Raw genomic sequence first — 12,517 nt, 5'->3', positions numbered from 1 at the left:
CTCTCCTCTCCTCTCTTCCTTCCCTTTTCTCCCCGCTCCCCTTCCTTTTCAGTTTATTTGAATTGGGAGCAGGTAAGAAGGAAAAGTTTGCCGCCTTTCAGCCTGTCTTCTGAGATTGTCTTTGTCCCATTAGAAACAAGCCGAGTGATTTGATTACCTTCAATAGTTCCTTTAAAACCCGAGAATCTCTATACATATGTCAAATAAACTTTTCTTAGAGATTTATTGTGCTTGATGGAGCACGAAGAGTAACAGGACCTAGGTTCCCACACACTACAGCAATTTGTTCACCACCACCTTTAATGCCTGTACTTAGCAAGTATTTCAGACCCCTGCACCCAGCCATAGGAAAGCTGTGAGATAGGATTGGGTGGAACCTAAGTACAAATTAGCTGGGAACTTTGAAAAGAGGATTCATCTCCAAAGAAACATGTGGAAAAATTAAAAAAAAAAAAGAAAAAAGAAAGAGGAATCTAACATATGAAAACCCAATCCCACTGGAATGTTTTTTCATACATAGTATAAATGCCACATAAATAAAACCACAAACCTCTGCAGAAGTACAGGAGAGCATGGGAGCCCACAGCTCGCTCTCCTGTCAGAGCCTCCTTTGGGAAGCAAGCGAGTGAGCATCCAGAAACAAAAACTATTTGAAACCCTCCCTCCTGGGCACTGCGGCCTGATTCAAAGGGAACTCTGGACAGTCCCTTAGGAGGATGCAATATATGAAACAACCCCAAAGGAGTCTTTGATTCAGGCTGTGAGTTTCTGAACTTTTGGGTACCAGTGGATGGTGAGCATCTTTTCAGGACAAGGAAACTTTGAATGGAATAGTAATATTTAACTGCCACAGTGCCTGTAAAGTTTAGGACTTCTGGGGAAGAGTTCTGGCTGTACACTTCCCAGTAATATACCCACTTCTCGCCAAGTTCTGGTGAAATTTTCACTTAGAAGGTACAGTGCCTCTCTTGGTCTTGTTCCCTGTGTAAATCTCTGGTTTGAAAACTTTGCAGCATTCAAGGCGTTTTAAGCTTGAGGGCTGAAATGTCACTTTAAAAGCAGGGTTAAAAAGGTCACACAGCTGCAAATAATAATAGCCCAATGAAATTCAGATTCTAGCTGCAGCCCACTTCAAGAATAACACTGAAACAGGAAACAAGCTTACTAGATCTTTTTACCAGTGAAGCTAGTAAGGACACATCTGATAAAGTGTGTGTGTGTGTGTGTGTGTGTGTGTGAGAGAGAGAGAGAGAGAGAGAGAGAGAGAGAGACACACACAAAGAGAGACAGAGAAAAACATACATAACAAAACAGAGACACACGGTGGAATAGACAATACAGAGAGAGAGAGAGAGAGAGAGAGAGAGAGAGAGAGAGAGAGACAGAGTTTCAGAGGGAGAAGATATAGAAAAACAAGATAGAGAAAGACACATAGATTCAGAAAGGGATACAAAGACACACAAAATAATTGATTTGCTTGGACTGAGATTCAAGGATGTTTATTTTTTATTAGAAATTATGACATTCATATTTGAAAATTGAAGATATATTTAAAATACCAGGTTTTACTTTTCTCTCATTTTGAAGTTAGCTTCCATTAGTTATTTTTAAGTAATGTCTCTTTGAATGTTCCCATTTTAGAATGTTTTACTAAAATAGTCTTGTTTTACAGATGAGCAAATAAGATAATGAAAGGTACAGTTTTCTTTCCAAAGAAAGTCTTTGCCCCAAATTGAATATATAATTCCTTTCAATAGCTAGCCACGTGTTGGGAGAACCATGTTGTGTCCTTGCTTTTATTTATTATTATTTTTTAAATCCTCACCTGAGGACACTTTTTTTAAAAATTGATTTTTAGAGAGAGAGGAAGGGAGGAGAGAGTAAACTATCTATCAGTTGCCTCCCATGCACGCCCCCCCCCCGCCCCATGGGGGATTGAACCCACATTCTAGTTATGTTCCCTGATCAGGAATCAAATCCAAAACTTCTTGGTGTATGGGATGATGCTCCAACCAATCGAGCCACCCTTTCAGGGCTGTGTCCTTTTTATAAGAAGTAGAGTCAGGCATCTCAGAATAAATAACCTATACTGTGTTGTTGGTGAATTTCTGTTGGATTATTATTGTGTGTGAGTCTTCGCTTTTTTTGATGGATACATTGATTGAGATATCAGCTTCCTCCTTACTGAAACACCAGTAATAAACAACCTTTGCTCCCAGAAACAAAGTAGGATTGATGTCAACTCACACAGTGTGACTAACTCAAGATGCACCAGTTTGTCAGCTGTCCTTGGCACTTAGGAAGGACCGGTTTCCTCCTCTAGTGCTCTCTCAGCAGTCTAGGAAATTCAGCAAGGTAGAAGGTCTGTTTCACGTGAGTCCTGCCAAGAAGGCTCTCTCCACAATCACAGTAGGACAATTAATGCCGACAGATGTTGTTAACATCACTGTTAAAATTCACACACCTTCTTTCAGTTCTATAATTCCTTCATATCTGGATTAACAATACCAGAGCTGATGGGGCACATTAATGTTGTTATTAGTGCTCACTAACATTTAGATTCAGTTTGCAGCTTTAAAGTTCCCATAACTTTTGGTGTTGATCAAAGTGCATGCCAGATTTTCAGATAAAAGCAACATTTTTAGTGTCTTACCATTCTCAATCCTGTATCACTGTGCAACTCTACCTGCTGCTGTTCCTGAGGGAAATTTGTGCCAATCCACTAAGATTGGAGTTTAACCGAGGATCAGCAATGGTGTCCTATGATTTAGACGGAGAAACAGCCCTCGTGGCTTTTACAGCAAATGATGTAGTAGGTTGTATTTTTTTTTCCATTTGGACTCACTGTTGTCCTTTCGTTTAAAATACATATTTACAGTATTTTGCGTAGACTATCCAAGTTTTAGAAACATTTGTTTTGTTTACAATGTTTGCCATTCATGAAATGGTAATTCCAAGGATATCCCTGCCTGGCAAAGCATCTGAATGGATTGCATCAGCCATTGTGGAAGATTTCCCATTTTAGACCAAGAGGAATTTGTGGGGTCAGATGATGAACAATGAAAGGGATTCTTGCTCATTGCGAGGCCAGAGGAATCCAGTGGCAGTTGAGGGCCTGAATTGCAAATCCAACCTGTCATCTCCTTGTCAACTGCGAAAAACCTCTATTCACTTTAGGCACTAGTAGAGTTTGTTATTAGGGTTTTGTGTTGTTTTCCAAAAATTTGAAGGGAAATTAGACTCATGAGGCATTTAAGTGAACACTGAATCTGAACTTTGGGAAAGAGAAACAAAAAATAGAAACTTTCAAATGATTGAACAGCCAGCCACAATTATGACTGTAACTAACCAAAGTTATGGGTTCACTCCCTGTTCCTCAAAGGGCACTCTGTGGGGGCCACAAGCAGCTCACAAATGGCTAACAGACTGGATATCAGTGGTTTTGATGCTCATGGCAACATTAACAGACTGAATTTATGATGAATCAACACATTTACATGTGAAATTTAATGAAAAGTAGTTTTAACTCATTGTTTTCACCAAAAGCAACTTCACTTCCTCCCCCCCCCCCTGCTCCCCTACCCATTAAATCTGGGGAGATTTTTGGCCTTAACTGGGAACAGGGGGAATGAGGCCTGCACAACTTTCTGCCTCGCTGTACACTTGGTTCTAGGCTAAAGAAGGTTGAGAACCACTGCCGTAGGAATAGAGAAAAGGCAAGCTGTTTGAGAAGGTTTATTGTGATGATTCAGGATCCATTCCACAAATATTTATTGAACGCCTACTATTTCAGCTCTATGCAGTGTAGCCTGGGATATGGCCATTGCCAAACACCACTTGGTTCATTAGAATATACCAGCTAGAAAAACAACTGAATGGGAAATGAGATGATGAAGCCCCCTTTCTGAGACCCAAACGCAGAACACGCTGGCTGAAATCACCTCTGGGTGATCTGCCCCCACTTGATGGATGATAAAAGAATATATGTAGGGCCTTAGTAGGAGTCTTTTTAAGAAAATAATTATTACAATACGTTCTAGAAAAGAGCCATAATAATAGACCATAAAAATGGCTCTTGACTAATACATCAGACCAGATCATACTAGTTGATAAAAATAATGATGCCTGCACGATAGAGCGGCACCATTTAGTAAAACTACAAACGCCCACAAAGAAAGGAATGAGCAAGGATGTGCTGTTTGCAGAGGCTGAATGTGGGAACTGTGGAGCATCCAAATGAAGCAGTTGAAGTTCACACACATATCTACACACCCACTCAGACCTTATTAATCACTGAAAACTTATTTTAGCAACTGCCATTTTACCTTAGGACTTTCATTTCAGTACTGTGTTGCCAAATCATTTGGTCCATGGGATCCATAGCATGTGATAAATTGATACAGATGTATTTATGTTTAACAAGTAAAATAATAAAACGACAGGTAAGCATATTGATGACTGAACTCTAAACTATCTGATGGCAGACTCAGTCTTTCTCTGATTGATCAGATTCCTCTAAATGTAATGTCCATGCTATGAAGGCTCAATAAGACAGAGGAAATCTAAATGGCCGGTATCAAGTGAAATAGGTCAGATAGAAATAGTTAAGGACCATATGATTTCACTGGTATGTGGGGTATAAAAGTGAAAGCAACAAATGAACAAACAAGAAAAACAAACAACAAATCACAGACAGGGATAACAGTATGACAGTTACCAGAGGGATGGGGTGTGAAGGTAGTAAAGGGTAAGGGGATCAAATATATGGTGATGGAAGATTTGACTTTGCGTGGTGGGCACACATACAGGTGATGTATTATAGAATCATGCACTTGAAACCTATATACTTTTATTTACCAACTAGAGGCCCGATGCATGAAATTCGTGCGAGAGTAGGCCTTGCTTCCCTCTGGCACCTGGGGCCCCAGCTTCCCTCGCAGTCCTGGCTTCATCTGGAAGGTCTCCAGAAGGATGTCCAGTCCAATTAGCATATTACACTTTTATTATTATAGATGTTACCCCAATAAAACTAATTTAAAAATCTATATGACTGGACCTTATTCTGTCTCTAAGCATAGCATCAACGTATAATTCCATGTTATTTGTTACAGCTCATATGCAAATTATAACTAATAATTAATAAAAGGTAGCTAATGTTGGCACCAAGGAGAATTGCTAAATAATCACTTTTATGGGCTGGAATTTATGGGAAAAATCAGCATTTTGATGGACTATGGTTTGGAATAGAGTTGTGATTATGGTAGGAAAGTACTTTCCATAATTATGAGTCAGAGCTTAGTCATCCTCTCCTTTCACGTTGGCTTATTAATGTATCTCAAGTTAAGCAATAGCACTTTTAATCTTGACCATTTCTATTTGTTGATCATTAATCTAATTCGTTATCACTAGTTACTATTTTTGGATGTAGGCTGTAAATGTATTCATATGGAACTCTCCCATTTTTACTGTGATGTAATCTTAATGTTGATTAGTAATATTACGAATATTGGAATTCTTTTGTTACTTAGTCAACTAAAGCTCTGTGTGGTGCCCAGGAAAGACCCACCTTATAGCAAATGCTCTTTTAAAATAGTAAAGTGAGCTTCCAGTAAAGCTTGCCTGCAAACCTCCCACGTTTAAACACACCTTTGCATGCACAGACCTTTGTGCATAAGTTGGAAATGTCTTACAGGCCTCCTAACTGATCAGTGTGATTCAGGAATGAAGTTACTGAAGACTGATATCCATGCTTCCATCGTAAAGGAGGGAAAATTGAGGCCTGAAATAATTCAATGGCCTGGCACTGCTCAGGCAGGTCATGACCCCAGAGACAAAAAAAAGTTCCCGGGAAACATTTCTAAAACTTTACTAGAAAAACAAGGTAGATTTAATTAATGGAAAACCACATTACTCTGTTGTTTAATCACTCTTGAATCAAAATCATTCTTTTAGCTTTAAAGTCACCCTTTATTTTGAGGCTTAGAAGTAAGTTATCAGCGTTTACAGCAGAGAGGAGGGATGCTCCAAGAAAAGTGATAACAAAATTAAATGAATTAATGAGATATGAGAAGCTATTTAATTGCTCAGGACTTTTCTAAGACAAGTGCAATGAAAGCTTCTAAAGATATTTGTCATTTTTGTTGTTGTTTGTTTTGTCCTTCTAACTGTAATAGAGCAAGAGTTTAAACAATATGGCTGATATAAGCAAGCTGGAAAATTATGCTTAGTAAATGTGTTGACAGATGACCAATGGGAGGTATTACTAATGAAGATTGAAAAAGGCATTTTCCTGGCCAGGTAGCTCAGTTGGTTAGAGTGTCGTCCCAATACACCAACGTGTTACGGGTACAATCCCCGGTCAGAATATATACAAGAAGCAACCAATGGATGCATAAACAAGTGGAACAACAAACTGGTGTTTCTCTCTCTCTCCCTTCTCTCTCTAAAATCAATCAGTAAATCACAAAAAAGTGGCATTGCTTGGTGAAAATTGTACAATGAGGATAAATAGTGTTGTGAAGGTGGTTCACATTTTTAATTTTGTTTTTTTAACCTCTGACTAGCAATGTTATTTTAGGCAAGTCTTTTTACTTTGTGTTTCATAAAAGCAAAAGTATGCATTTCCCCATAATATATGTGAATTATATTCATATTTGGGGGAAGGGTATAATAACAAAAAAATTAGAACTGAGCTTTTTTTCCTTCAAGATAATAAAGTTTCCTTGGACAAACAATGACTATGACCTGAGTTGAAGCAGAACTCCCTCTTTCAAGGGCAAAGGTGATGTGAGACTCTCTGGAGTCACAAGTGGCATTTCAAAGAAGCAAATTGCTTCCCCTGCTCAGAGACAAAGCAATAGGTTTTAGTTTCACAGTAGAGCCATGTAGCTCCCATACACTCAACTTTAAAATTGCCAAAAAGTATGATTTAGAAAATGATTTAAATTGTGTAACAAAATGTCCATAGTACTTTTCATTATTTAAAATATTTATGTTACTGTATCCATTGGTAACCACAAAACCATGTATACTGTATTTTTATGAGCCTTTGGGAAGCTTTGCAAAGGTAATTTTGATTATGCTCAATTTTTGCCTAATGAATTTACCTTAGAACCTGACCCCAACATAAATAAGAAAAGACTACACTATAATTTAACATGTATCTGAGATCATAACACAGGGCTTCTCCCTGCAAAGCTACCTTATTCCAGATAACTTATCTAGAGCATAAAAGCAGAGCCTCAACCTAATATTAATTTCAAATTAGCCTATAAAACCAAATCAACAAAATATCCAAGGTGATGTATTTTTGCATTTTCTGAGTTACCCCTACATAATTGGATAGTTTTTGCTAAAGCATTACCAAATGCCTGAGATGAAAGGGAATTTAAGGCCCAGGCTCTCAGCAGGGTCATTTGCTAAGCTGGCTGCAGGACCTCTCTGCATCCCTTGGTCATACTGAAGCTCGGTGGTTTTGGTGACCATAGAGGAATCATTTGACCTGTTGCTCGGGTTGGTCCTCACACTAACGATTGTCCAGTTACTGCCACTTCCCTTACTGTCCTAAGTAGACCCCCCAAATGACAGGTGGGAACTTTGCTTTGGAATCCGCTTGTGCAGGTGAGGTCTTACCTGGTCACTACACAGTCCAGGTGGTTTTCCACAGGCAGGATTTTTACTGCACAAGCCCATGCCCTTTTTCTTTAAAGTACGGTAAATATGGCCTCCAGAAAACAGTAAGAATCCAGACTGCAGGGAGGCTAATGTTCATGTTCATGTTTTTCTCTTCTAATTTGGGAATTGGCATAGAGAGGGGGCTCCACGCACTGTTTTCCTCACGTTTCTCAGGTGGAAGCAGAAAATATTCATGGGTTTGTTTTCCTTTCTCCCTCTCCCACTGGCCCTTCAGATTTATGAGGAATCCAAGATGAATCTGGAGCAGGAGAGGCCATTCATCTGCAGTGCTCCAGGCTGCTCCCAGGTGAGTGTGGGGATCTTCTGCTCATCTTACAGGGGTCACACCTACCTTACAACAGGGGAGCAACTCTCTCTTGACAATCATGCCTGCTATGGGCTTTCATTTTTCACCAAGGTATCATATCGTCAAAGTCCCCCTTATCATCATCACCATCATCATCATTATCATCATCAGTGTGTTCATTTTTCATTTTGAATAGTTTGAACGACTTCCCTCATAATTTCTGAAAAACATCGGTGTTGGCCCCTTCCACCCATAACTTCTCCCTGGAAGTACGCTAGTTGCATCTTGCCCACCAGATGCTCAGGTTAGTTATTTCAGAAAGAAGGGAAGGAGGGTGGCTCCTGTTATAACAGCTACTTGAATATTGGCTCTTTGGTTTACTGGTGAAAGAGCTTACAATCAGTGGTAGAATTCTACTTTGTTTTGTTGTCCTATTTGAGTTAAATAAACCCCCTGTAACTCTTTGAAAACCTACAGTTTTTCTATTTATTTAAACTTTACGAGGGGAAGTTGGCCTACTGTGCTAGATTAAACCTCTTTTAGCCTCCAGCGGCTCCAAGCAAGTGGAATTGTGAGAATTAGATGAGATACTGCATGTAGTTTAGTATAGAGCCTGCACATAAGTGTTCAATTAATGTTTGCTGTTGTTACTACTCCTGCTGTTCTTATTATTACACTGGAACCTGTCCCTGGAAGAAATTGGAAATATCCATCATCTAACATCAAAGCGTTACATATTGTTTTTGGAATTTGATGGTAACTTTTTCTATACATGATCCTTTAAGTGTCTTCATGTTCCAGTCATTGGAAAGTGACCACATATGGTCACTCTCACGCCAAGATCTTCATTCTGTTGGATATAGGACAAGCTCAAAGCACAGGCTCTTTCCAATGTGGGTAGTTAAGCTCACTTGCCCTAAATTGCCCACTTTCCTGTGCCACCCTATTTATGTAGTGTGGTTGACAGCACCGCATATCCAGGAGTCAGATGAGAGATGATGTCTATTGAGGGCCCTTGTTATATCTCCCCAGAGAGTTTGGAGGGTCTGGGAGCCTTTTGGAGAGAAGACGCCATGGAAAAATGAATGTTGTTGCTGGTGCTGCCTTGTGGTGTTGCTAGTAATATCAGCCACTTGCTGAGAAACCAGAGTCCTTTGCTTGGATTCTAGCAAGTTCTCCCAGGGTTTTTTTTGTGTGAATGTTGATTTGCAACCTATAAATAAGAAAAGGAGTAGAAAAAATTATTTTGAATTTAAACTACTTTTCAACAAACTAATTTTGGAGGTCATTTTGAAATAGGAAACACTGGGACAACATAGATGGGATGATCCGTAACTGGGAAAATCCTACTATCCATTGTGAGTGCAGACAATGGCCTTACCGAAATAAGGTAATACTGGTTCCCTGTTAGTTTCCTTAGGAAGAAGTCTCAAGGGCCAAAGGGAACCAGAGAATTTGAGCATTATGCTTTGGTTTAGCCATGAAAATGTGACCTTAAGTTTTCTTCAGTTCAAGCCACTCAGCAAATTTTGGGGTGCCTACTATGTGCATAAGACATATGTATCTCTGTCCTCACAGAGCTTCTAGTCTAGGCATCATATCTGCAACCACATAATCAGTTAATCAGTTAATTTCTGAATTACAATTTTCCATGAAGGAAGAGTACAGGCCACCTTGAAGATGCCATAGGGGGATTTCCTTTCCTTGGGGAGGATAATTGGAGCTCCGCTATGGAAGGGGCATTTAACGGAATGGGATCCTCCAGGGATCTGGCATACTATAAACCAATGAGGTTCATAGCGAGTCAGGATTCCAGCAGAGCCCAGGTTGTGACTGGTAATAGAGGAGAGCCTTTGAAGAGGGTTGTTAATCACATCTAATACTTAGATAAGTCAGAAAGAAGGGAACTGCATGTAGGTCATCAGACTGTGTGACAGTGTTTCTCAGCCTTGCCACTATTGACATCTGGGGCTGATTAATTCTTGGAGCGGGGACTGTGCATTACAGGATGCTTAGAAGCATCCCTGATCTCTACCTCCTAGATCCCAGTAGCACTCACTCCCTAGTTGTGAAAACGAAAAATGTCTTCAGGAATTGCTAACCATCCCAAAATGCCCCAGGTTGAGAATGCCCAGTGGTTTGAAGTTTGGCTTTAGCCTTCTTTCTTTTTGGATCCCTTCCTTTTGGGGGGGTCACTTACCTCTAACTGATGCTCTCCACTGGATTTTAAAGTTTGCTGTAAGCCATCTCTTCTCCTTTTTGGAATAAGGCAGTGTATGAAAAAATAAATGCCATAGACATGTGGTCACTGGTGTCAGATGCTGTGAGAGCTGGGACAGTCAGAAGCCTGAGCAAAGGCTGTTGGGTTTGGCAGTGGGTGCTTGCCGGCGACCTATGAGAGAGGAGCCAGGGTGGGGGCCAGAGTGGAAGAATTAATGAGCGAGTGGGTGGCGAGGAAGTGGAGGTGGCCAGCATAGAGGACTCTTTCAAGAGCACTAGGGAGTGACGGGAAGCAGGGTGATATAATGGCAGCCTGAGAACGATGCTGCTTGAGAGAGGTTCTTTTTCAAATTAAAGGCAAGCCATGGCTGGATTTACTCGAGGGCAAGTGTGAGTGAGCTGGCTGGCTTGAAGGACCCCAACTGAAGCACCAATCCTGGGAAGATATGGGATGTAGAGCATCCTAGGAGAAGAGCGGGTGCTTATTTCTCTTAGAGAGGACGGAATGGAAATGGAATCTGTTAAGTTACATAAAATTCTGAGGTGGAGGTGGTAGTAAAGGATGAAAGGGGTACCTTTCAAATGACCTTGAAGGAGTAGGTCATTTCCTTGAGAAGGCTGGGGACTGAGGAAAAGGCCAGATGAACATGAGAATTGAGGATTTGTATAGTTTCTTGGTTTTTAGTAAAACTCCAAGCCTCTCCCCTCAATGCCCCGCCAAATTTAAATGTAAAGATGCATTTAAAACTTGATGTCTCTACTTAATGTGGAAGTACTTCTTTTCCTCAGCAAGCTGTTATAAAACATGTGCGTCTTCCATTTGAAGAGGTATTGGAATTGAGAAAGTGTAGTAGTTGCCCAGTGATTACAAGGATCTCCTGGTGGGGGGTTAGGAAATCCCCTTGGAGTCAGTTGTGATCATGGCATTTACTTAGTGACATTCCATATCCTGGGGACCTGCATGGAGAAGAAAGGATGGCCGGGAATTGGAAAGGGAAGTGAATATGAATTATCAATGCTGCATTGGGGATGATGGAAGGATTTTCCTCCCCTTTTCAATCATTGGAAAAACACTCGGCTCTATGAGGAACAGCCTATAGTACCTGAGAGTACTTTTTGTGTTTATAATGCCTTATATATTAGCTTTGTCCCAGAAGTAATGAAAAACAGCTTCTCTCCTCTTTCTGATCTCACAAAGTTCAATGTTAAGCTTACTGTTCCTTTGTCCTCCACATCAGTCATGTTTCAGGTTCCAGTGGTCTCTCTTAGCTCGGTCTTTGTTATAGACAATCCATTTTGGTTATTTATAATTTGCTGTTAGTTTCCTACCCAATTAAAAAAGACATCACAGATGTCCTATACTGTCTCTTTTGGAAAGTAATTTATAGTCAATATGAAATATAATGGAAATTATTATTATTTAGTAAGTATTCTAGTTAACATTCTATTTTAAGCTATTATTATACAAAGCCAAAAAATGGCTTACAGGTACAAAGTAAAGGATATTACTATGTTGTTTGTTGATTATATATATCACAGAAAAAGTTATAATAAGACTTTTGAGAGAAGGAGTGAGACATTTAATCTATGTCTCTAAACCATACATGGTAATGTCACATAGTTGATGCAGTCATTATAAGGTGTTACAAAAGACCATAGAATAGATGAATCTGCAACAAAAACCCAAGTCATTATAAATATTTATATTCAGAAATCTCATAATTATCATGCTTTTTAAATTCCATACTCTCCAGTTTATATATGACTGACATATAAATGTGTGATATTTATGAAGAATTACTTTTAGAATATTCGGAAGGATTTAACCCAGTAAATTCCCTCATTCTCATGAACACATCACACTATCTGCAGAAGAGAGTTCTATCATAGTAGCAATGGCCATTGAAAATTTAAATGACTCTCTGGAGGAACTGGGAAGCCCTGAAAGATTGCCTAAATTATCAAAGATTCGGAAATGTTCAGCAGAGTTTGTTATCTTTTGTTATATTTGACTTCGATAAAGCAGATACTCTGTTAAGTCCAGTTATTAAAAAATCCAGTCTGATTCAGTATAGGCTAGGATCTACTATAATAACAAATTATCCCAAAGCTTCAATGACTTAAAACAACAAAGGCTGATTTCAGTTGCCCAAGCATACACTTCTATTGTAGGTTGGCAGGATGTTTTTCATAATCCTTTAGTGACTAGGATAATTGAAGGGCCACTATTTCTAATATTGTGAATCGCCATGCTACAAGGGAGAAGGAGGGGGATCTCTATAGAGGGTCTTGCATCAAGAATTAGATGCTCATATT

General features: G+C 39.6%; 1 protein-coding gene across 1 annotated transcript in view; it reads left to right on the top strand.

Annotated features, from left to right (window-relative positions):
* CREB5 (cAMP responsive element binding protein 5) overlaps positions 1-12,517 on the top strand; it is a 413,538-nt gene that overhangs the window by 80,302 nt on the left and 320,719 nt on the right. Inside the window, exon 2 of the mRNA XM_015558127.1 lies at positions 7,910-7,981. Within this exon, the coding sequence (XP_015413613.1) occupies positions 7,928-7,981 (54 nt within the window). The 5' untranslated portion in view covers positions 7,910-7,927. The remainder of the gene's footprint in view (positions 1-7,909; positions 7,982-12,517) is intronic.

The sequence above is a fragment of the Myotis davidii genome, unplaced genomic scaffold (genome assembly GCF_000327345.1).
Source record: "Myotis davidii unplaced genomic scaffold, ASM32734v1 scaffold168, whole genome shotgun sequence".
Lineage (NCBI taxonomy): Eukaryota > Metazoa > Chordata > Mammalia > Chiroptera > Vespertilionidae > Myotis > Myotis davidii.
Note: the sequence above shows the minus strand (reverse complement) of the source record. Positions and strands in the feature narration are given on the sequence as shown.